Genomic DNA, 22,684 nt, shown 5'->3' on the forward strand with positions numbered 1-22,684 from the left:
TTAGATGTTATAAACACAGTTTTTCTGATTTGGCATCATTTGATCTGCATTCAGCCACTTGTAAACGTGAATATTCTTTTAAGGATGCTGGGACTGTTTCTAATTGAGAAGACAGCAGTTGTTGAATTGCTCTTCGGTGGCAAGGCAGTGAATGTAAATGATAATCATATGGAAGAGCTAAAGTGCTGTGGAATGTCCTTGTAAAACATTTTTTCGGGTTTGCCTGGATGTCAGACACAGTGGATTGGCAGATTGGAATTTTGGTATCCAATTTCAGAAAGAAGGACCTGAAGATATGTCGTAGTTAGCAAGGTATTGTGTTTCTCAGTATCCTTAAGAAAGTTCATAAAGTGTGCTGGAAAGGAGACCCTGGCTGATAGTCAAGCATTGAATTCAGAAGACGTGGTATGGATTTCATCATGACTGTGCAGCAGTGTCCTACTATTTTCTTCTTCTTCAGATATTTTAGGGTTCTGGGAATTTGCTGAACCTGACTAGCTATTTTATGAGTTTAAAGATCTTTTTTGACAAATTATCCCAGTATAGATAGTGGAAGACACAGCACAAGTTTGGATTTGTAGAGTGAAAGGTCTATGTGTATTATTGCTATTAGGCTTAATCAGCTAAAGGAGGAATGTGCTTTGTCTTCTGTCTTTATTTTCATTGCCAGAAAACCAAGTTACAGTACATCCTATGGGTAATGTTTCTCTTTCTGCCTGATCAGAATGCAATGCCCATACATACATGTGTATTTATATTTATATATGTATATAATATACACACACACACAGGCGGCTCTAACATTACAAATAAGTTCCATTCCTGCTGATGTTCATACGCCATTTTTCTGTTTAAGTCAGATTATGCACTGGGAAATGCCCATTAATGGGAAATCAGCAAATATGCATAATACTTCTTTGAAAAAATGACAGTGCAGAAATATTACTGTATTTGAAATCATAAAAACACAAATAATTTAAACTAAACTGAACCCCTAGCATGTAATTATGTTGACCTTCTGATTAAACATATTATAGTTGTGATGATAATACCTCATGGACTTTGAAAATGCATAATAATGGCATGAAAATGCACCACTAACTGATGACTGTGAGACACATACTGTCGTTTCTGAGGATTCATTCAGGGTGTTGTCTCCTCATCCCTGAGAAGGGAGTAACAAGCAGTGGGTTGTACTACTCAGCCAAACAGCCAGCTGCCAATGGAGCTGCTTATCTGTGGCTGTGCTTATTGCGTGGCTTCTTGAACTGTTGGTTGCAACGGATAATGTGAAAATATAATAATAAAATGAATAAAAATGGAGACAGAGTATGTACTGGACTATACTATGTATCATTGTTAATGATGGCTGCTATGTATGCATCTATGTCAAAGCTATCTTGCATCATTCATAATAATTTAAAAAACACTGAAGATGCTAAATAAAAACTAATTACAGTTCATTTCAAAATACATTTTTTTGAGTATTATGCAGTCTTTCATATCTGTGAATTTGCTGTGAATCGACACCATTGCTTATAAATTACATTAATATGAATAGCATAAAATGGCACTTTAATAAGGTCTGCTTGTTAGACAGATGAGCCATATGCACCGTCTCCTCTTAGTTTTTTTTTCATATTTGCTTGTATTTCCTGGTTCTGCCCCTTTCTTTGCATTGTTTTCTTTGTTTCACTTTTTATCTCTTGTTAATGGACACAGGGTATTCTGGAGCAGGATGTTTTCCACAGATCACTCATGGCATGCTGTCTCGAGATCATTTTATTCTCATATAAGCCTCCAGGTGACTTCCCATGGATTATTGAAATCTTTGATCTGCCAGCATATCACTTCTATAAGGTAAGCATAAACAACACAAAAACCCTGAGGAGCTAAAATTATCGGTATTAATGGGGTAAAATCCTGTTTATATGCAGCTGCTTCCTGGACTTTGATTCATCTCTTTGTTGTGTCACCTTCTGTGTGGATACTGGTTCTGTGCTGTTTGGTGACTTTAACTTTGAAAACCATATGTGGGCAACTGTGCCCTGTGATGTTTTGTTTTGTACTAATGACCATTTTTAACTGTTGATAGTGCTAAGCTACGTTTACTTGGCATCATTCTTTAACTTGGTGACACTACTCACATTTCTGTGTCTGCTTTAGGTGATTGAGGTGCTGATCCGAACAGAAGATGGCCTCTTCAGAGAAGTGGTCAAACATCTTGACCGATTAGAAGAGCAGGTCTTAGAGAGTATGGCATGGAAGCAGGAGTCTCCATTGTGGGAATACATCCGTGGAGCTAAGAACAAAGTGCCAACCTGTGAAGAGGTTAGGTGCCTGTTTGAGATGTTCTGTCCACAGATTTTACATTTAGTTATAATCTCACTGTTCCAAAAATGAGTTTTTGAATTCTATCATGATGGTCTTTTTTGATAACACTGAAGGCTTCAATATTAATGAACTTTTCCTGTAGGTGAATCTTTCTGGGGTAGCATAGTGACAACAGGGATTCACACTGCTGCCTCACAACTCTGCAGGGCTGAACCTAAGTTTTCATGTTCTTCTTGTGTCAGCATTAGGTGTTTTGCTCTCATATCTCCAATCAGGTGCTATCTTGATTGGCAACTCTAAATTGGTCTGTCGTGAGTGAGTGTGGGAGTGTGTGTTAGTGTACCCCTTGATAGACTGGCAGCTCGTACAGGTTTAGTTTCTGCCTTGCGCCCAATGACAGTGAGAGAGGCTGAGCCCTTAGACTATATTAAAGGAGTCCAGTAAAAGTACCGATGGATGGATTCCTGTCAGAGAATCTCAAGTCTGCTAACTCATTCATGAAACAGTTTAAATTTTACTTGTGTTGAGTCTCATTCATTTTTACTGGCAGCATTGTCCCATCAACTAACATATCATTTCTGTTTCAGGTGATGACGCCAGATCAGTTTGAATACCCAGAGGGACGAGGTTTCCAAAACTCTCCTCTGACTTCCAACAGAGTCAATGAAATTCGTACAGAAGCTGGAAGATGTATGTGAATATTCTGTACTCATTACATTTATTTTTTTAACATAAGCATACATTTAGTTGATTGGTTCACTAGAAGCTTATTCTGTTTGTTGATATCTGCTACTAAGTTCTGTCATTATTTATTTTATTAACTTGTGTTATTATTTTGTTGTGAGGTGTCACTTGTCAATAACGGTATATTCTGCACAACTCTTTCTATAACACACCATGAATGAGATGTTGTGGAGGGCAAGTTATTTAAGGGTGAGCCACATATCTGGCAGATTGTCTGATCTTCATTTAAAAAATAAAATCATCAAGCAAAGACTACCTCTTGAAAGGAAAGTATGTCTTGAACAACTTTGTGTGTTGGCTCGTCTGGTGATGTTGAGATCGTTTTACACTTTTTCTTATGGTGCTTGCCTGCGATCTTCCAGTGCAACATTCCAAGTTCCTGTCTTTGTTTCAGCCATTTACCCATAAGGAGATCTTTGCTATTCTCCATACACTTTACTGTGGAGAACATTTATTTTTGTGGAATGCTTTATACAATCACAGCATGTTCAATATCATTATACAGTAGGATCTTCCATAAGTTTGTTATCTTCCAGTGTATTTGTTTATTTATTCATACACATGGAACAGAGGCTAGTCAAGTAAGTTACAGTGAATTATTGGCAGGAGACTGAACCTACTGTAGCTTTTTAGTCCACTTCCTACTTTTTGTCCACAAAAGTAGAAGTGAGATAAGTGTGTATTAATGATGATTTTGTACAACTTTTAGATTTCACCAGCAAAATTAATTCTATGTCGCATTACTTGACTTATACATTATCTTAGCCAGTGTTTTGTTTGAAGTCTTAGTGGTGGTCTGTGTGTCTGTGAAAGTTGAAGACCAGTGAGTGCTCAGCCACAAGTGCAGTGCATATAATGCAGCAGCAGGAAAAATCGGAACAAGAATGTTTTGAACTTGAAAAACAGAAGACAGACTCATGTGTGTGATGTTGAATGTTTTACATACAATAACAGAATTAAAAACAAAAAAGGGCAGAGATTGTGGGTGAACTTGCAATGTATAAAGCCTTCATACTGGGATCGGCTCTGCCAGGCAACACATTGGCTATAGGAAGTAGAACAAGTTAGTATACTTTGGAATACCCTAGAATACTTTGGAAACGTGAAACTGTGCTGGAATGCCATCGTGCAGCTGTCTAATTTGACATACCCTGTGATAACTAGTTGTGTAACATGACATGCTGAGGTCACATGTTCTGCAGCAGCTGTCATCAAGTTTGACACCAACCCACCTAGCAGCAGTGGAAGGTGAATTCAGCTTTATAATTTACTGCTATATACAGCACTTACACTGTTTTATGTAAATAAAACCACACTATTAAGGGTTAGGCATGTGACAGTGGTTTAAAAAGTTGATAAGAATACTTTAGTAATGCTGAAACTAAATGGGAATGTAGATATCAATTAACAGATGTTTCTAAACTGTAGCTCGGATTGATTGGCAAGAAGGAAACAAAATCATTTTTTATTTGTGATTGTTACAATGCTTATATTTTGAATTGATGTAAATGCCATTTTTAAGGCCAAGTTTATACTTCACGCAATGTGAAGCATCTCCAGCGGACACTCTTGTTACACAAGTGTTTTACTGTTTATACTTGCATGCGTACATTACGTAAATCTGGAGGAATCCAGCAGTTGGCAGTGCGAGATATTATCACGGTGAGAACGGGTTCGGCGTCTCTGTGTTGTGAATTGCCGGGAACATCCATTAAATTCTGATGACACCTTACCGCAATATCTATGAAAAGGATGTTTAATGATTAAATCCATCAATCGAGGGATGTGTCCATTCCAGCAAGCATTGGGCACGAGGCAGAAACAATCCCTACATGGGGCATCAGCTCATCTCAAGGTGAATACAAGCATTCACATACACTGGCGTCATTTTAGCGGCACCAAATCCCCAAATCTGCATATCTTTGGAAGGAAACCGGAGCATAGTGTGGAAACCCAGCAGGAAAACATGTAAACTCCAAGCAGGGAATACCAGCAACAGTATTCATTATTTAAGTGAAATTAACGATTTATCTGTAAAATGTAACACACATACTTTAATGCATTTCATCATGAAAGTGATATCAAGTATAAATCTAAAGATTCTAGATTTTCAGAGTGTTACATGTAATATCATACATTTAATGGGTTCTGTGTGGTGATCTATTGCTGCTTGCCACTGCTGTCAGGTCCAAGAAGTTCATAGTGATTAAAAACTGGGGTGACGTTTACGACGGTCTGCTTTAATGATAAAGTAAACTTACGAGGTTAAAGTGTACATTTCGAGATTAAAGCCAAAATTTCCACTTTAATCACAAAATGGGCATTTTCATTATGTCCTTAATTTTTTTTCTCTGAGGCTTAAATACAGCGCTATACATTATGTTGCTGTTGTGAAGTTGCAAAAGATGGTATGTGAGACATTTAAAATGTATCGTGTCATTACAATCAGGATTATGCGACGCTTGAATATAAAAGCACCACAAATGCATCTGTATGTCGGCATTTTGCTTCACCACATCGAACCATTCATCAAGCATTGAAGCAGGCACATCGATCCCGTAGGATCCGCATAGAGGCTTTCTGTCACATGTACAGTAGATAGTACACAGAGACTCTGACGTCACAGTCCAACTTTTGTCACTCTGTGCCCCCTAACTTTTTGCTGGTACTCAAAGGACCTGCTCAGAGGACGTGTGAAATGAACGCTGGGAACGCGTGGCAGCCATTTTGTGTGCACGTACACGTTCTGAGCATGAAGTATAAACGAGCCCCAAGTCTTCTTGCATAAAATGAGAGGACTCCAACAAGATGTTGCTAAAACAATGCAGATCATGGAAATACCTTTTTACTACATTGGAGAAGTTTGGGTTTGGCCCAAACATTTGTGCATGGATTAAATTACTGTATACTAACCCAGAAGCTTCAGTTTGTATCAATAACATTTGCTCAGACTACTTTAAACTAAAACGTGGCACTAGACAAGGATGCCCCTTGTCACCGCTGCTGTTTGCGATTGCCATTGAACCACTGGCAATACATTGTCGAAATACTGATCAGATAAAGGGGATTAGCAGAGAAGGACTGGAACAGAAAATCTCATTATATGCAGATGACATGGTACTGTATATTTCGGACCCAGAAAATTCTGTGCCTGCTGTCTTAGCAGCACTCACAGAATTTCAAAAGATCTCTGGTCTCAGAATTAATCTGAATAAAAGTGTACTCTTTCCAGTGAATTCTCAAGCATATAATATTAGATTAGACACCCTACCTTTTATCATTGCAGAACAGTTTAAATACCTCGGGTAAACATCACAAGTAAACATAAAGCTCTTTATCAACAAAATTTTGCCGTCTGCATGGAAAAAATTAAACAAGACTTGCATAGATGGTCAACCCTTCATCTCACACTAGCTGGAAGAATTAACACTGTTAAGATGAATATTCTTCCTAAACTCCTTTTTTTATTTCAAAACATCCCAATATACACTAATAAATCATTCTTTAGGCAATTAGATTCAACAATAACCTCATCCACGCATCAAAAGAGCGACCCTACAAAGACAAAAGGCAGAAGGCGGCATGGCTCTACCTAACTTCCAGTTTTATTACTGGGCAGCAAATATACAGGCGATAAGAACCTGGACACAAATAGAAGAACATACACAGGCTTGGACCACAATAGAAGTAAAATCCTGCAGTACTTCTTTGTATTCCCTGCTATGCTCCAATAAACACACACTATCGGCAATATACAAATAACCCAATTGTGCTCCACTCACTTAGAATCTGGAACCAATGTAGAAAGCATTTTAAGACGGAGAAGCTTCTATCTGTGGCACCTCTGCAAGAGAACCACCTCTTTCAACCTTCACAAACATATGCAGTTTTTAATATCTGGAAAAAATTTGGAATTAACTTGCTTAGAGATCTTTATATAGACAACGTCTTTGCTTCCTATGAACAATTACATTCCAAATTTAACATTCCAGCTACACATTTCTTTCACTATCTTCAAATCAGGAACTTTGTTAAACAGAACCTTCCAGATTTTCCTCATCTTGCACCCTCATCCATGCTGGAAAAATATTGCTCAATCTCAAGGACTTAGACTCCATCTCTGCAATATATAAAATCATTTTACAATCCCTCCCTTTCAAAGATCCAAGAGGACACTGGGAAAAAGATCTCTCAATTAATATATCAGAAGAGGAGTGGAAAGTAGCAATGCAGAGAATTCACTCAAGCTCCATATGCGCAAAGCATACAATTATACAACTTAAAATTATTTATCGAGGACATCTGTCTCGACTAAAACTCTCCAAAATGTATCCAGGACATGATCCAACCTGCGAACGCTGCAAATTAGTCCAGCCTCACTAGGTCACATGTTCTGGGCCTGCACCAAATTAACATTATTCTGGACAAAATTTTTAATTACCTTTCAGACAGCCTTGGACTCACAATCCCTCCTAACCCATTAACAGCTGTGTTTGGGGTTCTTCCAGAGGGGCTTAAAGTGGAGAAAGACAAACAAATTGTGATTGCATTTACTACACTTTTGGCACGCAGACTTATTCTGATAAACTGGAAGAATCCAAACTCTCCTCTTTTAAGTCAGTGGGAAACTGATGTGTTATATTATTTGAAATTGGAAAAAATCAAATACTCAGTTGGAGGATCCGTACAGACGTTTTTCAAAACATGGCAGGATCTAATCAGTAATATTTTAAAATAAGTTCATGAAGCATAGAGAATTTATTAATTTAGGTATGTTTAAAAACTGTAAAATTTTTATGCCGTTTGGCTTGCTCTCTCTCTCAGGGGTGGGGATCGATCTGTTCTTAACTCTATTTTTCTTTTTGTAAAAACTTGATTGCTTTGTACGGAGTGTAATAAAATTAATAAAAATAAAAAAAAACAAAAAAAACAATGCAGATCATTTCCTTAAAGTGCTTATGAAGGCTGATATACCTCGAGTGTTATTTTCATTGATACTATCTCACAAACAAGGTGACTGTGGTTTATTGGGTGATTACATTTTTCCACGTATAAAGCAATAATTGCCCTTTCAATTCATTTAGTCAGTTGATGTTCAGATAATTCTGCATTATTGGAAAGTACTTACCGACTAGAATGACATAGGGGCCCACACGTTTCTTTATCATTCTTCTATACATTATGTAACATACATTTGGTTAAGTCATAAATGTTCAAGTCAGGGTATGTGTGCTGGGTGTTTACTAAACTCTTTGCATAATGGAAAAGTACTGGAAAAACACCTGTTTTAGTTTGTGCAAAGGTAACCAATTTCAAGCCAGTCTATAGGTAATCTAGATAATGTCAGTCATTAATTAGACTATAATGAATATTTCTGACAGCTTCATTCTTCATTTCCTCTGCATACAGTATGTATGATAATAGGAAAAAATAGAAATCCTCCCAGATTTGTGAATAGTGAGTGACAGAGTGAAACTGCAGACTCAAGTGGCAGACATGAGCCTCCTCCCCAGGGTTGTGACACTCAGTTTCTGTGATAATATGATAGATTAAACAATCCGGGAGGAATTCAGAGGACAGCCACTGTCACTCAAGATGTTTATGTCATCTAGTGAGGATGGCCCAGTGGTGCTTCTCATGGCACATGTATTGGGTAAGGTCCACTGGGATGAGCCCCATAGGTAGGCCCAAGATATTTTAGGGAGCGTGGCTGGCCGGGGAGCACCAGGATTCTCCCAGAAGACCCAGAGAGTTTTGCTGGAAATAGTCTGCCTTACTCAGTAAGTGCAAGTACTGTGCCCTTCACCAGGAATATGAAAGATGAGATGTTTTAGTCAGACAAAGGTACTGAATTAATTAGTGACTGTTTTCAATTAAATTAAGAAAAGCGTCTAAACAAATAGTTACCTTTATTCAGCCTTAGGTGAAATGATTTCTCAGTAGAATTCCATCTGTATCCCTGTGTACACTTTGTTCTTATATTACTGTAACAGTGCTTGGTACAGTGCCTGTGATTCAAAGGTGGGCTGCCATAGTGATGGTGAATTCATGTGCTGAATGTGAAGGTTCAGTAAAGAAGTGCAGACCCATGGACACTTCATTAACTTTTATAATGTAGTTTATGTAAAAACTTTTATTACTACCAATCACCTTCACCCCCATAATTCTGGTTTTTGGTTTTATTTACGTGTACTTCACCCTTGTTGTGCTGCATTGTTCCTGATACATGTTTTTGCTTCTAACTGGAGATTGTTTCCCTCATGCGTTCCTTTCTTAATTTCCAACAGTGGTCTCTTCATCTCCGGCTACTCTTCATGACCGCTATAGCTCTCCAGCAGCAGGAAGTGCCAGGCGAAGACTTTTTGTTGATGGTGACAGCAACACAGAATCAAGCAGCACAATCAGAGTCTCTCAGTCTCCAATCGTGAACACCGTTCCTATGCAAAATGTGACTGCAGATGCCATGGCGATTACCCCAGTGCCTGGCCAGACAGTGGTCACCATGGCCACCGCAACGGTCACAGCCAACAATGGACAGACGGTCACCATCCCTGTGCAAGGTAACCCTTTGCTTTGCTACTACTAATTACTGGTGGCCACTATGGCTTCAGGTTTTTGCTTCAGATTCATAATCAATGACACCAACTGATAACAAATTTAAATAGCTGGTATTTTTTTTCTCTTCTCTTATTCTACATTAAGAAAGCACAGAGCCATGATTTTTCCATTTATAAGACATTTACAAATATTTCCATTTTTGCTATAGACTTCAATGGTTAACTCACTTTTGTTGCTTCCTTTATATTTAACCTTTGTCTGTGTAGTTTGCTCCCTTCATTGAATCTTAATAACGACAATTAAAAACAAGCAGAGCAGACACGCAGGAAAATAACACTCAATCATGAAAGGCTGCAACTTCTTCAGAGTCAAACCCACTAATCAGCAAATAATGAATTAATTAAACAATTAGAACACCTGGAAAAATAGAATGAAAATCAAAATGAAAATATTGTTAAAAAGAAAAAAAAACATTATTCCCATTTAACTACTTAGTACATTTTAATATATATATTTTTTTTACCAAACCTAGTTTTCTAATTTCTGATAGAATCTGGGTAACAACAGTTCACTTAACTAGCCCAGGAGTACAATTAAAAACAGAAGCTGGTTGGAACAAAAACCTGCAGCCACAGGGGGTCCCCAGGACCGCCTTTGAGAACCGCTGGTCTAAAGTATTCAGGACAGAAATGGAGAATCCTCGCACAAGATGAAAAACCTTAGAGGACTGTATTTCCACTCAGTTTGAGAGATGCATCCTTCTTGGTTTTGTCTCAAAGAGTTCGGCCTTATTTAGTTTAAAGCAGTGGTGGGCAAATTGTCAATAATGACTGGTTCAATGCACCACACAAAATCCACGTGTGACTATGAACCTGGGCATTCTAGCACATATTTTAGTGGCTAACATTAACAACAACAACATTTATTTATATAGCACATTTTCATGCAAACAGTAGCTCAAAGTGCTTTACATATTAAAAATAGAAAAATAAAAGACACAGTAAGAAAACAAAATAAATCAACATTAATTAACATCGAATAAGAGTAAGGTCCAATGGCCAGGGGGGACAGAAAAAACAAAAAAAATAAAATCTGTAGGGATTCCAGACCATGAGACCACCCAGTCCCCTCTGGGTATTCTACCTAACATAAATGAAACAGTCCTCTTTGGATTTAGGGTTCTCACGGAAGGGCAAAAAAGTAGTTGCTTCAGGAAATAGTACAATCTAAAAACTTTTTTTTTGTTAAAAGTCATTAAGATTAATGCTCAAACAATAAAAGATAGCAATTTTAAAGTAAAGTGACATCACTCTGGCATTGTCCTAGTCTTAAACATGAAACTGCTGGCCTCTTAACAAAAGGTTAATAGCGACTGAGAAGCCTAATGTCACAACAATTAGTTCATGGCATTGATTTGTACCTGTTTGCTCTCTACTATATTTGCTTTTAGTGTATCCTGATGTACTAAAGTACAGAAAAAAATTGAAAGTCTGTTTCATGGCACCTAAAGTACTGAAAGTTAGATTTGAATTCACCTTGAAGAACAGCAATCTGAGCAGCATGCCCTGTGCAGTCTGCACTTACATCTGAACACAGTCTCTTGAAATTGGAAAAACAACTTTGCTTGTTGCACTTCCCTCACATTGTAAATCTTTAAGAACAGAAAAAAATAAAAATGAACAAAGCTATACCAAAACTGAAATTGGTTCACTTGAGAACCAGAACTACCGTCCTCTTCTTAGCCAGTGATGAAGCATTTGAAAAAAAGCACACCAAGTACCTGAATGCAGGACTGGGATGGCACTTTTGTTAAGTGCCTTTTCCTCCTCATCTCGCCAAACACACAGATTGAAGTACAGGAATAATCCATCTGTTCATCTTTCTCCTTTTAACTTTCATCTTCCACATTAGTAAGTGGCGTTCATACTGATTTGTTTACAGACCTGGAGTTACAACTGAAGTTCTGCTGCCAACAAAATCCATCACTGATATTATGGATGATTATTTGTGCCAAAATTAAATGCAGTCCAATATGTTAATTATGTTGAAATGCAATACATATGTAGGTGGAACATTTGATTTTAGCCCAGTTTTAAAAAGAAGCCAACCAAACAATCGCCTGCTTTTCACTATGGCACACAATTGTCAGTTTCAGATGCAATACAAAAGCACATTGCATTTTTGCAAGCGTATTGCATTTGCTTAGAGGCAGCTTGTGTGTATTGCATTTCAATTCAAGACAAAAGCTTCATGCCAAAGCTAAAAATCATCTAATGACCAGCCAGCCTCAAAATGTGGGAAAGAGGCATTCCACTTCCAAATGTTTCTGTATTCTGCATTCTGAGTATAACCGTAGTAAATACAGACTGTGGAGTACTTAACTGAAACAGCCAAAAGTATGTTTAGGGCTTACTGACAAGTTTACTCTCATGTCTAAAGTTGTTTTGTTTTTAATACATGTTAAAGTAAACAGTGCGGTTACATTTTTGAAGTGTGGGTTATTAGTCATTTTAACTAAACATGGAATATAGTGAAACATTTGTTTGGCCTTGGATTCTTTGTAGCTTTTTATTCATAAACTCTGTTCCTTCTTTCAATAAACAAGAGAATAAAATCATCATTCAGATCGCCAGCTTCCACCCGTTCCCTGCCTTATCGTGTTCACCCTCTTTACATACAAGTACATACAACACACTCATAATTGACTGTTGACGCCCTTTGCCCCTTCTTTTGATGCCGATTGGTCATTTGATGACTTTTACTTTTGCCACAATTTAAAGTGTTGTCTTGATTTGCGATGCAATGCACATGGAGCAGCTGCTAAGTGAAATGTAATACGCCTTCTATGACAACCTATGAACATGAAGTAAAATGCAATATGCTTTTGTATTACAATTTAAACTGACACGAAAATTGCATGCCATAGTGAAAGCAATCAATGATTTAGTTAATATGTTTTAATTATAACACAGTAAAAAATGGGCCTTAATTTTGCCACAAATTATCTTCCATATATCGCCATGTGCAAACTTATATATTTTTTGAAAATGTACACGCAGGAGAAATGAAAAGAAGCCACTAAACACACACTTTACCCATCTATGCGTGATAATAATAATTCTTTACATTTATATTGCACTTTTCCCACAACTCAAAGCACTCTCCACGCAGGTACGCTACAGACTGCACTTATTCGTATGGTAAAAACTCACTTTATTGAATCATTTTTTCCATGTCACCCAATGGCAATCACCCATAATGCCCAGCAAACTGTAGCATCATCTTTGTTAAGAATGCCAGAATGCAGTATTGCTGATTTCTACAAATAGCCTGCGAGCCACTTGCACCCTTGCCATTGGCCGGATTTGGTCCGTGAGTCGTATTTTGTTCACCCCTGCTTCAGTTACTTTAAAGTAATGAATCACCTAATGAAATCTGACCGATCTACAGCCATCTTTAGGAATGCATTGTTTTGGTATGTGAATATTAGTCAGATAATTCAGAAACATTTAAAAGGCTTAGTGTCTTCTGTGATTTTAATAAAAGACATTTTCTGCTCATTCTTTCTTTCAACCACGTGCTGTGCTGGGCTTTAATTTTTGTCGGCATGAGATAAAAATAAGCAGCTTTTCTGGCCCTTTTGTTGGTATTACTGTTATTATCCCCTTTATGTTTTAACAGTTAAACCCCACTTTATCAGACTGGATGCTGAAGAACAACATTAAAAGCTCTGGCTCAGTACATTCTTGTTTTGAGCTGTTCAGCTATCCAGTTGTATCCTGTCACTCGAACTCCAGCCGAGCGGCTCACCTTTCAGAGGTGTTCTTTCTCAGATGCAAACAGTGGTGTTGAGTTTCTCATACTGAAGGCAGATTAATAAACTGGTTTGTACAACTTGTTCTACCTCCATGTGTAATGTTGCAGGCATTGCCAACGAGAATGGAGGGATCACCTTTATACCCGTCCAAGTCAGTGTGACTGGCACACCGCAGAGTGTTACGAGCCCCATGCAGCCTCTGAGTGCCCAGAGCTTAGCCGGCCCTGGCCTGCAGGTAGGAGGAGGCATCGCTCTGCAGTCTCCTGGTCAAACACAGAAGAAACATTTGCATCACAGCCCAGCAGGTACCCGGCCCCGGAAGACTGGTTCCATGTCTCTGTTCTTTAGAAAGGTGAGTCCTTGAAATCTTAGCCTTCAGGGGAACAGCAAGAAAATATGATAGCCATCAATGCTGGAAAAAAAATAAAAGTAAGCTTTTAGAAAATGTAAAAGAAACCACCTATGTAGCAAAATATGTGGCTCTTGACTCACAATACTCCACTTTATATCTTCACTTAGTTCTTCAATCACATTTCCTTCAGTAAAAGTCATAGTTTGGTCTCTTGCGAAAGCAGAAATAAATCAAGTGACCCATCCATTTTCAACACCTGTTCAGCTTGGTCAGGACTGTGGCTAACTGAGTAAGTGCGGATCCAGACATTCACAGTCTACTGTCCATTCAGGTGTACCGCTTGGTCAGCATGCGATTAAGAGACCTCTGTTCCAAGCTGGACATCCCAGATGAACTTCGCAGAAAAGTCTGGACATGCTTTGAGCATTCGTTAGTACAACACCCAGAGCTGATGGTGGACCGGCATTTAGACCAGCTTCTGATGTGCGCCATCTACGTCATGTCCAAGGTAAGGCTGGTACCAAGAGAACACCTGGCTCTCTTATTGTGCTGTGCCAGGTAATATAGTAACTGTCTTTCATTGTGTTTGTTTTATTTCAGGTGACAAAAGAGGACAAATCGTTTCAAAACATCATGAAATGCTACCGAATGCAGCCACAAGCCTGCAGCAGTGTAAGTGAAGCATGTTGTTTGACACAATATGAGAGCGTACAGGTGCAGTTTGTCCCAGAAAAGCGTTTAGTTCCGAATAACCAATCCTGCTAAAAACTCACCATCTAACCCCAAACACTTTACAGCAAACAAAGACACACTGTCGTAAAATGTACACATTGCAAACATAACAAATATACAGTAACTCCCAAAAAAACAACACAAGGCTTGAACTTTCCGAAGTAATTGAAATTGTACAGAACAGTCTTTTTTTTTTCTTTTGTATGCTTCTTCCAAACCCCAAATATCATTTGAAAGTCTGCTTAACTGTGAAAATCAATAAAGAAATCTTTGAATCTGGCTGGCTGAGTTCTGACGCGTTCAGGTCTGGAGATGGTTTCAGTCGCAGGTTGCAGCACCTCAGGGTCCTCGTTCTGCATAGGGCCCTATGATCCTGCAGCTGAATCGAGCCACTCTGCTGTAAAACCTGAAGAGTCCCAGCTTGGCACTGGTGGTGCAGGTACCTTGCGGAGGCGACTTGCATGCCATCGGGAACCGTCTGCCAGACAAAACGTGGCAAGTCCTAGCTGGCTTATTACTTTTAAAGGAGAAGATCAAAAAGATTTTTAACTTATGTTCTCAATGTGGCCTCCAGACCCTGACCCAATCTCATACAGTTATGACCTGGTGTGACCTATCAAAGTATTGCTTCATTTTATTCTGGCTTTTGGACACACTGTTGTGTGTAGGCATTGCAGTGGGCAAAGCTGGTTGGGCATGCATACGATCCAGTGGAAGCTGAAGTTCACGACCAATCATAAGAGCTGCAGGTGAACTAACTGCCTGTAGTTGAGTGCTGTGTAACTCTGTAGTAAAGAAGTGTCTGGGGAAGTGCAGAGAGAAATGTGCATCCATCTGCCAAATGTGCTCTAATGCCATTTTTTAAAGTTTTATTTAGATGCCCCGAACCCCCCCCCCCAAGGCCCACCATTGGCCTGAGGGTGGTAGAATGCTGAGCGATGGGGTTGAATTCTGTTGTTCATCAAAAAGCTTGTAAATTCAACAGAAGTAAATTGTGGACCATTATCTGTTGAAAGAGCCACTGGCATCCCCCAAAAACTCGATCACAGCTCTGGTTGTAACTGATCCAACTGAGGCTACTTCTGGTCACTTAGAATGCAGGTCATATGCCACAATAAGAAAACGCTGATGATGTGGAACGCCATGTAACTCGCCACAGACGTCTAGCTGTATGTGTTCCCAAGGCTTAACAGGCCACTGAACTGGCTGCAATGGTGGTGTGGGTGGAGGACCCATTTTACCACTAACAAGGCAAGCAGGGCATTCTTTGACCAGAGCTTCAATATCAGCATCAATCCCTGGCCACCACACAAGGTTGCGACATCGTTGTTTAACACGGACAATACCTAAATGGCCGTCATGTGCCATAGCCACAACACGTGCTTGGAGAGACCTTGGAAATGCATTGCAGAGATCACGAGCAACACAGCTTTCATTCCGGCAAGTGAGTTCATCCTTGACACGATGGAATGGTGTCACTTCAACCGGTACATGAGTAGGCCACTCCTGCCTGATAAAAGTACGAAGCTGAGTGACACCGTGGCCTCTAGAGGTGTGTGAAGAAGCTGAACAAGTTCAGGCTCAGCAGAATCAGGGCAGGAAGTTATGGCTGGAGGAGCTGAAAACCAAGACAATAGGTCAGCCACCACATTGTGGTGCCCGGAAGTTATACTTGAGTTTAAAATTGTATTGCTGGAGATGCTCAGACCAGCAGCGCAGTCTTAGTGGCCTGTGGCCAAAACCGGATATAGCAAGCAGTGTAGTGAGAGCTTGGTGGTCAGTTCTGAGTGTAAGTGCATGGCCATACTGAAACATGCCAGTGCCTCTCACTCACTCTCTCACTCACCAAGTATTTCTGTTCACCTGGGCTAAGAGCTCTAGCAGATGTCACTGGTTTCTCAGTTCCCCCCGAATCTGAGACAGTACAGCCCCAAGAGCAGCTCCAGATGTGTCACAAGTGACTAAGGTGGGACTGTTGAGGTCAGAGTGTGCCAGCACAAGTGTTGAAATAACCTGAGCCTTTAGTAACTGAAACACCACTGTGCAGGCTGGAGTCTATGCCCAGGGAGCATTTTTATTCAAAAGTTGGCGTAAGGGTGCAGTTGCGGAGGAGTATTGCTGAGGAAAAGTAGATAGTATGCAGTCATACCCAAAACAGAAGCAACCTGTGCTACTGATGTGGGCTCTGAAGGTGCAGAAAACACACTTTTATCGCCATTAAGAGTGAGATTATGCCTGGCCAGTGCTGAAATCTCTCTTTTGAGACGCTCATCATGGGTTGAGGTTGTGGGACCATGCACAACTATATCATCAAGATAAATGGCATCTCCTGGAATCCCTGCCAAGATAGTTGACATTATCTTCTGAAAGCAGCTCCAAATGGCGTTCTAGTATATCGGAAAACCCCAAGGTGAGTGACAAATGCAGTCGGGTCTCAACTGCTGGAGTGGAGTGGCACCTGCAGATATCCCTGACGGAGATCTAACTTTGTAACGAAACGAGATCCATAAAATTGTGTAGTTAGCTCCTGTGATGTTAGCAAAGGGTATTTGTCAGGAATGACTGCCTTGTTTACTGCCCTTAGATCGACACAGATTCGTAGTTCCCCTGACTTTTTTTTTTGCAACAACCAAATTGAAAATCCATGGGGCAGCATTAATAGGTTCTATAACTCCAGCCTTTAGGAGGCGTTGCAGCTCAGCAGATACTCCGTCAGAAAAAGCCATTGGGATGTGGCGTGGTGACTGGAAGACAGAAGGCACAGTGGGATCTAGCAAAGGCTGGTGATGAAAGGCAAAGAGACTGCCAAGTCCATCAAAAAGTGATGGCCACTTCTATTGCCAAGGGGAGCAGACATTAAGAATTACAGATCCACTAGTGTCAACAAGAGTAAAACCGAGGCTGTTAAAGAGATCCAGGCCTAAGAGGTTGGCACCACGGCGGGAGACATGGAATGTGAATTGTGGAAGAAACTTAGAACCATGGCATACTGACAGCCCAACTGAACCCACAATGTCAGTCTTAGAGCTGGCATAGCCACAGAAATTGTGACTGGAGCAGATAGCTGGAGATCTGGGAAAAACTGCTTGTTAGTCTTTAGATTTAACAGAGACACTGGTTGCCCCAGTATCTAGCAAAAGCAGAAGACATACGTTGTCTAGTTCTACTGTGCAGGTTTTAAAAGATGTATGTCTAGGTGTCACATTATGAACTGTAAACTTTTGAGAAGTGATTGGCTTTATTCCAGCGCTGGCATATCTGACCCCTGGCAGGGCAGCTCTGCGCTCTCGTGGAGTGTGATTTAGAGCCACAATTTCCGCAAAAATGTTTGGGGTCTTGGAGGAAGCTGTCGCGTAAGCTGCACACTGGGATGCTCGTTGCAGTTGTCCGAGTCTTCTGTGCATTGCAGTGTTTGAGCCGCGTCTCCTGTCACTGCTGAGGAAGCAGAAGATGTGTCGAGTTTGGCAGCGAACTCCACGGCAGACTCGATCTGAAATGTAATGTGGATTGCCCGTGATAGACTTAAATCATCTGATTCTAGCAAGAGCTTTTTGCGGACTTTTGGATTGTTAGTGTGCTCAGCCAGTTGATCCCTAATAAATTCATCTTGCATAAACTGGCTAAACCCCTGAAGTTGGCCACGTATTGGTGAACCAATTCGCCTGCCTGCTGTCGCCATTTATGAAATAGGATTCAGCGGACGGTAGCACTTTGTGAGCAGGAGAAGTGCGTCTCCAGGAGAGTCACAGCAGCTGAGTATGTGGCTGCGTTCCCCAAAGTCTTAAACACGCGCTGTCCCTCTGTTCCCAGACAGTGTAGGAGCAAAGCTCTCTTGTGCGCATCACTTACATTTTGCAAATCAAGAGCCAGGAGGTAAGTTTCAAAAGACTCCAGCCAGCTGGTTCATGGCACTGGTGGCTCTCCAGGCACGGCAAGAAAGGGAGAAGGTGGTGGAAGTGAAAATTTCCACACAACCAATCCCACCAAAAATTAGCCCTCTAACCCCAAACACTTTATGGCAAACAAGAACACACTGTTGTAAAATGTACATTCTGCAGACATAACACACGTCTCCTGTGAAAATGAATAGCATAACATTCTTGAACCCTCTTAATCCGCAGGGACCAGAGCCTGTACCAGCAGCCCTGGATGTGGCACCAGTCTATCACAGCCACACACGTGCACACTTTTACACTCTCACAGGCCCAACTTGGAACTGCCAGTCCACCCAACACACACATCTGTGGAGATATGCACACTACTTTTGTATAACAAACATTGTATTCTTGCTTCCTTTATTTATTCCAAACACTCAAACTTACCCTCACATTCTCAAGTTGCTGAAGCTTTAACAGATGTTTCCCTCTTAATGATTATTACCGTCCTCCAACCTGTTAGAATTTATACGTTTTACTTCATTTTTCTAGAGCTTTCTGCAATTTATAAAAACAATGTAAATAACTGGATTCAGAAAGTATTCTGACCCCTTCATTTTCTGCACACTTTATTGTGTTGTAGATTTAATTTTAAATGGATACATTTACCATTTCTGCCCCACAATAACCCATAGTGATCAAAGTGAAAACAATTTCTGAAATGTCTGCTATTGCACAGAGAGAGTAGCAGCAAGCCATGCAGTTAAAGAACGAGTTTAATTAACAAGAATCGGCGCCTAATTAAGCAACTGGTTGGAGTGAAATTGGTTGGAGTTTGAGACCCTGACTTAATTGGTCTTCTGTTGACTCACTCACTTCACATTGAATTTTTGTTTGGGTGCCAATTAATGAAAGAAACGAAGCAATTCAGAGGAATGATGAGGACATTCAGGGGAGCAAATCTTTAAAAAACATGTCAATTAAAATCCAAAAAAGCAGCAAAAACAGGTCACTAATTAAGAAAAGGGTTAGAATGAAAACCTGCAGCCACTGCGGCCCTCCAGGACCAGAGTTGGGGAGCTTTGTACACATGGATTTGGATCCCATTCTTCCTGGCAGATCCTCTCAGGCTCTATTAGATTGGATGGAAAGCTTCTGTAAAGTGCAGTCATCGGGTCTCTCCACAGATGTTCTCCAGCGTTTAGGTTTGGGCTGTGGCTGGGCTGCTCAAGGGCTCTCAGAGCCTTGCACCAAAGCCATTCCAATGTCATCTTGACTGTATGCTTTGGGTCGTCACCACAGTCTGAGGTTCTACAGGGTGTGCACAAAGTCCGTATACCCCTACCTTTAGGAGCGTTTACAGGAATAACCATGACAGTTTGGTTCCTGTGGACATCAGCCCAAGTCTTCCCGGTATTTCGAGGTGTGTTTCCGACATCCTGTCTGGTGCTGCCACCTGCTGCCGCTCAAGAAATCGCAACAACGTGGCGGTCGTTCCAAGACGAAGCGATGGGTGACACAAGTATTTTCACTATCAAGGAGCGTTTGGTAGCCACTGTGTGGGTTCACGAGCGGCCTGTTACTGGGAAATCGGTCAAAAATGTCATGGATGACTTTGTTGTGCGTTTTGGGAAGGCATCGCTGACAAAGAGTATGTTGCTGCAGTGGGAGGAGAAGGCTTTTGCAACAGGCAGGGTCCAAGATGTGCTGCGAAGTGGAAGACCATCCACAAGGCATGAAACGTGTGCAGATGTGGCAGAGTCTGTCCAACGATCCCCAATGAAATCCACTCGTAAACGTGCTGCTGAGTTGGGAATAGTGGAATCGACAATGCGAAAACACATCAAACAGGACTTGCAAATGAAATGTTGTCATCCATTGCACGTTAACGAGTTATCAGATGCCGACTTGGACAGACATCAGGAAGCTTGAGATCTGATGCTGCACCAGTTTCCAACAAATGCTGAGAAGGAAACGGTTATGTTCTCTGACGAGTGCGCGATTTATCGCAGCTCCCGCAATCAAAACGTGTTTTCAAAATCCTCCAAAAGAAAGGGGTATGCGGACTTGGTGCGCACCCTGTACATACTTAGGAGCAAGTTTCCTTTAAGAACATCTCTATATTTGGCCACATTCATCCTTACCTCATTTCTGACCCATCTCCCTGTCCCTTGACCCCGTAACATGATGTTTCCACCACCCTTCTTCACCACAGTGATGGTGGTAGGCAGTGCCTGGTCTGCTTCAGACATATATTCATTGGAGTTTTCAATATTTGTGTCACCAGACCATGCTCTCATGAGTCCTTTAAACTGTCACATGCCTTTTACTCAAGGTGGCCTTCTGTCTAGTTATTCTACCATAAACATCTGATTGATGGACTGCTGTTGAGATGAGTTTCCTTCTGACAGGATCTCCCATCTCAGCAGATGGCTCTGTTTGTGTGATCATTGGGTTTGTGGTCACCTCCCTGACCGAGGCCCTTTTTGTCGTGTTACTCAGTTTGACTGGACGGCCAACTCTATGAAGAGTCCGGTTGGTTCTGAACTTCTTCCATTTCCCAATTCTTAAGGCCACTGTGCTCCTGGGGGCACTCAAAGCTTTAGAAATGGTTCTGCCCCCCCTTAAATAAATTGATTGTGGAGGTCTACAGAGATCTCCTTGGACTTCATGGTTTGTTTTAGTCTTGACGTGCCGTGTGAATTGTGGACCTTCTATATACAGATGTGTGCCAATCTAAATGGTGCCCAGTCAATTCAGTTTGCCACCATCAAGTTGTAGACACATCTCAGGGAGAGTCAAAGCAGACAGGGTGCCCCTCAAGCACAATTTACAGTGCCACAGCAAAGGGTCTGAATACTTCTATGAAGGGGAGATTTCAGGTTTTGATTTTTAATAAACTTGCAAACCTTTGTGAAAAGCCATTTTTGCTTTGTCATTATGGGTTATTGAATGTAAGATTTGTAGCTTTCTTGCCAAACATCAAGTATGATGTCATACTACGATTTCCATTTGCCTCACTCAGTGAATATTTTATTGTACAGGCTACATGATTCCAAATCTTTTCCGAATTTGCCATACAAAATAACTTTTCTTTTAAACTCTGCACCTTAAGAAAAATGTTTTGGGACAAAAAACAGGATATACATAATATGAACAATAACGAAGTCAGACTAAGGTTCAACTGGTTTATCCTCTTTTTTACAAACTCCTGGTTTCATGGCCTGTCTTTTCTGGGAATGGAATCCTGAGCCCCCTTTTCAATGGTGCTTCCCTTCTGTCTTTGTTTAGCTACTGAAGTTCATGTTTTTGACCTCCACCTCAGGCTAGTACTTCCCCAGTCATCGGTCTGAGTAGAAGACACAGGGTGAGGCCATCTCCTGCTTGCCTCCTTTTTTTCTTAATCTAGCAGAAGTGTTCAAGCATAAAGAAGAACGTGCCAACACTGAATTCCTGGTTCTTCTGGACACTGGGGTTTGCTATCCTAAATGCTAATCTCAGGTTCTGGGATTATTGGCGTCTCGTCAATCTTGGTTTTAGAAATTGGCTCCTATGACCTTTTAATTTGAATGGTGGGTTAAACTACCTCAATATGTCAGCCACTCCTGAGGAGTGGAAAATGTGTCTGAAACCTGAGTTGAAGGAGCTTGGAGTCATCTAATGGCCAGTGCTGCCCAGAACTGAACGTACATCATACTGTGCTGTATCTCTTAATAATAAACAATCCAGGCTTTGAGTCATCAAGCAAAGCATTTATGAAAATGAAGTTTATACTCATCTACTGTGGCGTTTCTCTGCTTAGGTCTACAGAAGTGTGTTGCTGAGAGGAAGGAGGAGGAGGAATTCGGGCAGCAGTGACTGTAGCCTCCATCAGAACTCTCCAGGTGACACCAGCCGGGACAGAAGTAAGCCTGCGTTGTTGCTGCTGTTGATCCTTTGATTGTCTTCAAGAGTCAGGAGCAGAGCTGTGCTAGAAGACCCTGACCTTCATTGTTGTTCTAGTCCTGAAGGCTCCGTGTGTCTGGCCTTCTCTGTAGGCTTGATCCACTTACATGTGCTTATAAAGCGCCCTGTGCACGTTTACCCTTTCATGATACTTTCACCAGACCAGAATTCATTTAACATGCAGGGAGGCGCAGAGGACACACAGTTCATTGGTGCACAAGGGCCACACAGCAGATGGAGGATGCTGTAGGTACGCCTGTTCGTCAGCAGTTGTGGTCTGTTAATCCCAGTGAAGTGTCTGCAACAATCCCGACAATCGGGAGATTT

General features: G+C 40.8%; 1 protein-coding gene across 1 annotated transcript in view; it reads left to right on the top strand.

Moving 5' to 3' along the window:
* The window catches only part of rbl2 (retinoblastoma-like 2 (p130)), a 76,195-nt gene that overhangs the window by 43,524 nt on the left and 9,987 nt on the right, over nt 1–22,684 (top strand). The window contains exons 12-19 of the mRNA XM_039762910.1: nt 1,723–1,860; nt 2,167–2,331; nt 2,922–3,024; nt 9,366–9,638; nt 13,561–13,805; nt 14,137–14,313; nt 14,406–14,477; nt 22,215–22,317. Coding sequence (XP_039618844.1) covers nt 1,723–1,860; nt 2,167–2,331; nt 2,922–3,024; nt 9,366–9,638; nt 13,561–13,805; nt 14,137–14,313; nt 14,406–14,477; nt 22,215–22,317 — 1,276 coding nt within the window. The remainder of the gene's footprint in view (nt 1–1,722; nt 1,861–2,166; nt 2,332–2,921; nt 3,025–9,365; nt 9,639–13,560; nt 13,806–14,136; nt 14,314–14,405; nt 14,478–22,214; nt 22,318–22,684) is intronic.

Source organism: Polypterus senegalus, chromosome 9 (genome assembly GCF_016835505.1).
Source record: "Polypterus senegalus isolate Bchr_013 chromosome 9, ASM1683550v1, whole genome shotgun sequence".
NCBI lineage: Eukaryota > Metazoa > Chordata > Cladistia > Polypteriformes > Polypteridae > Polypterus > Polypterus senegalus.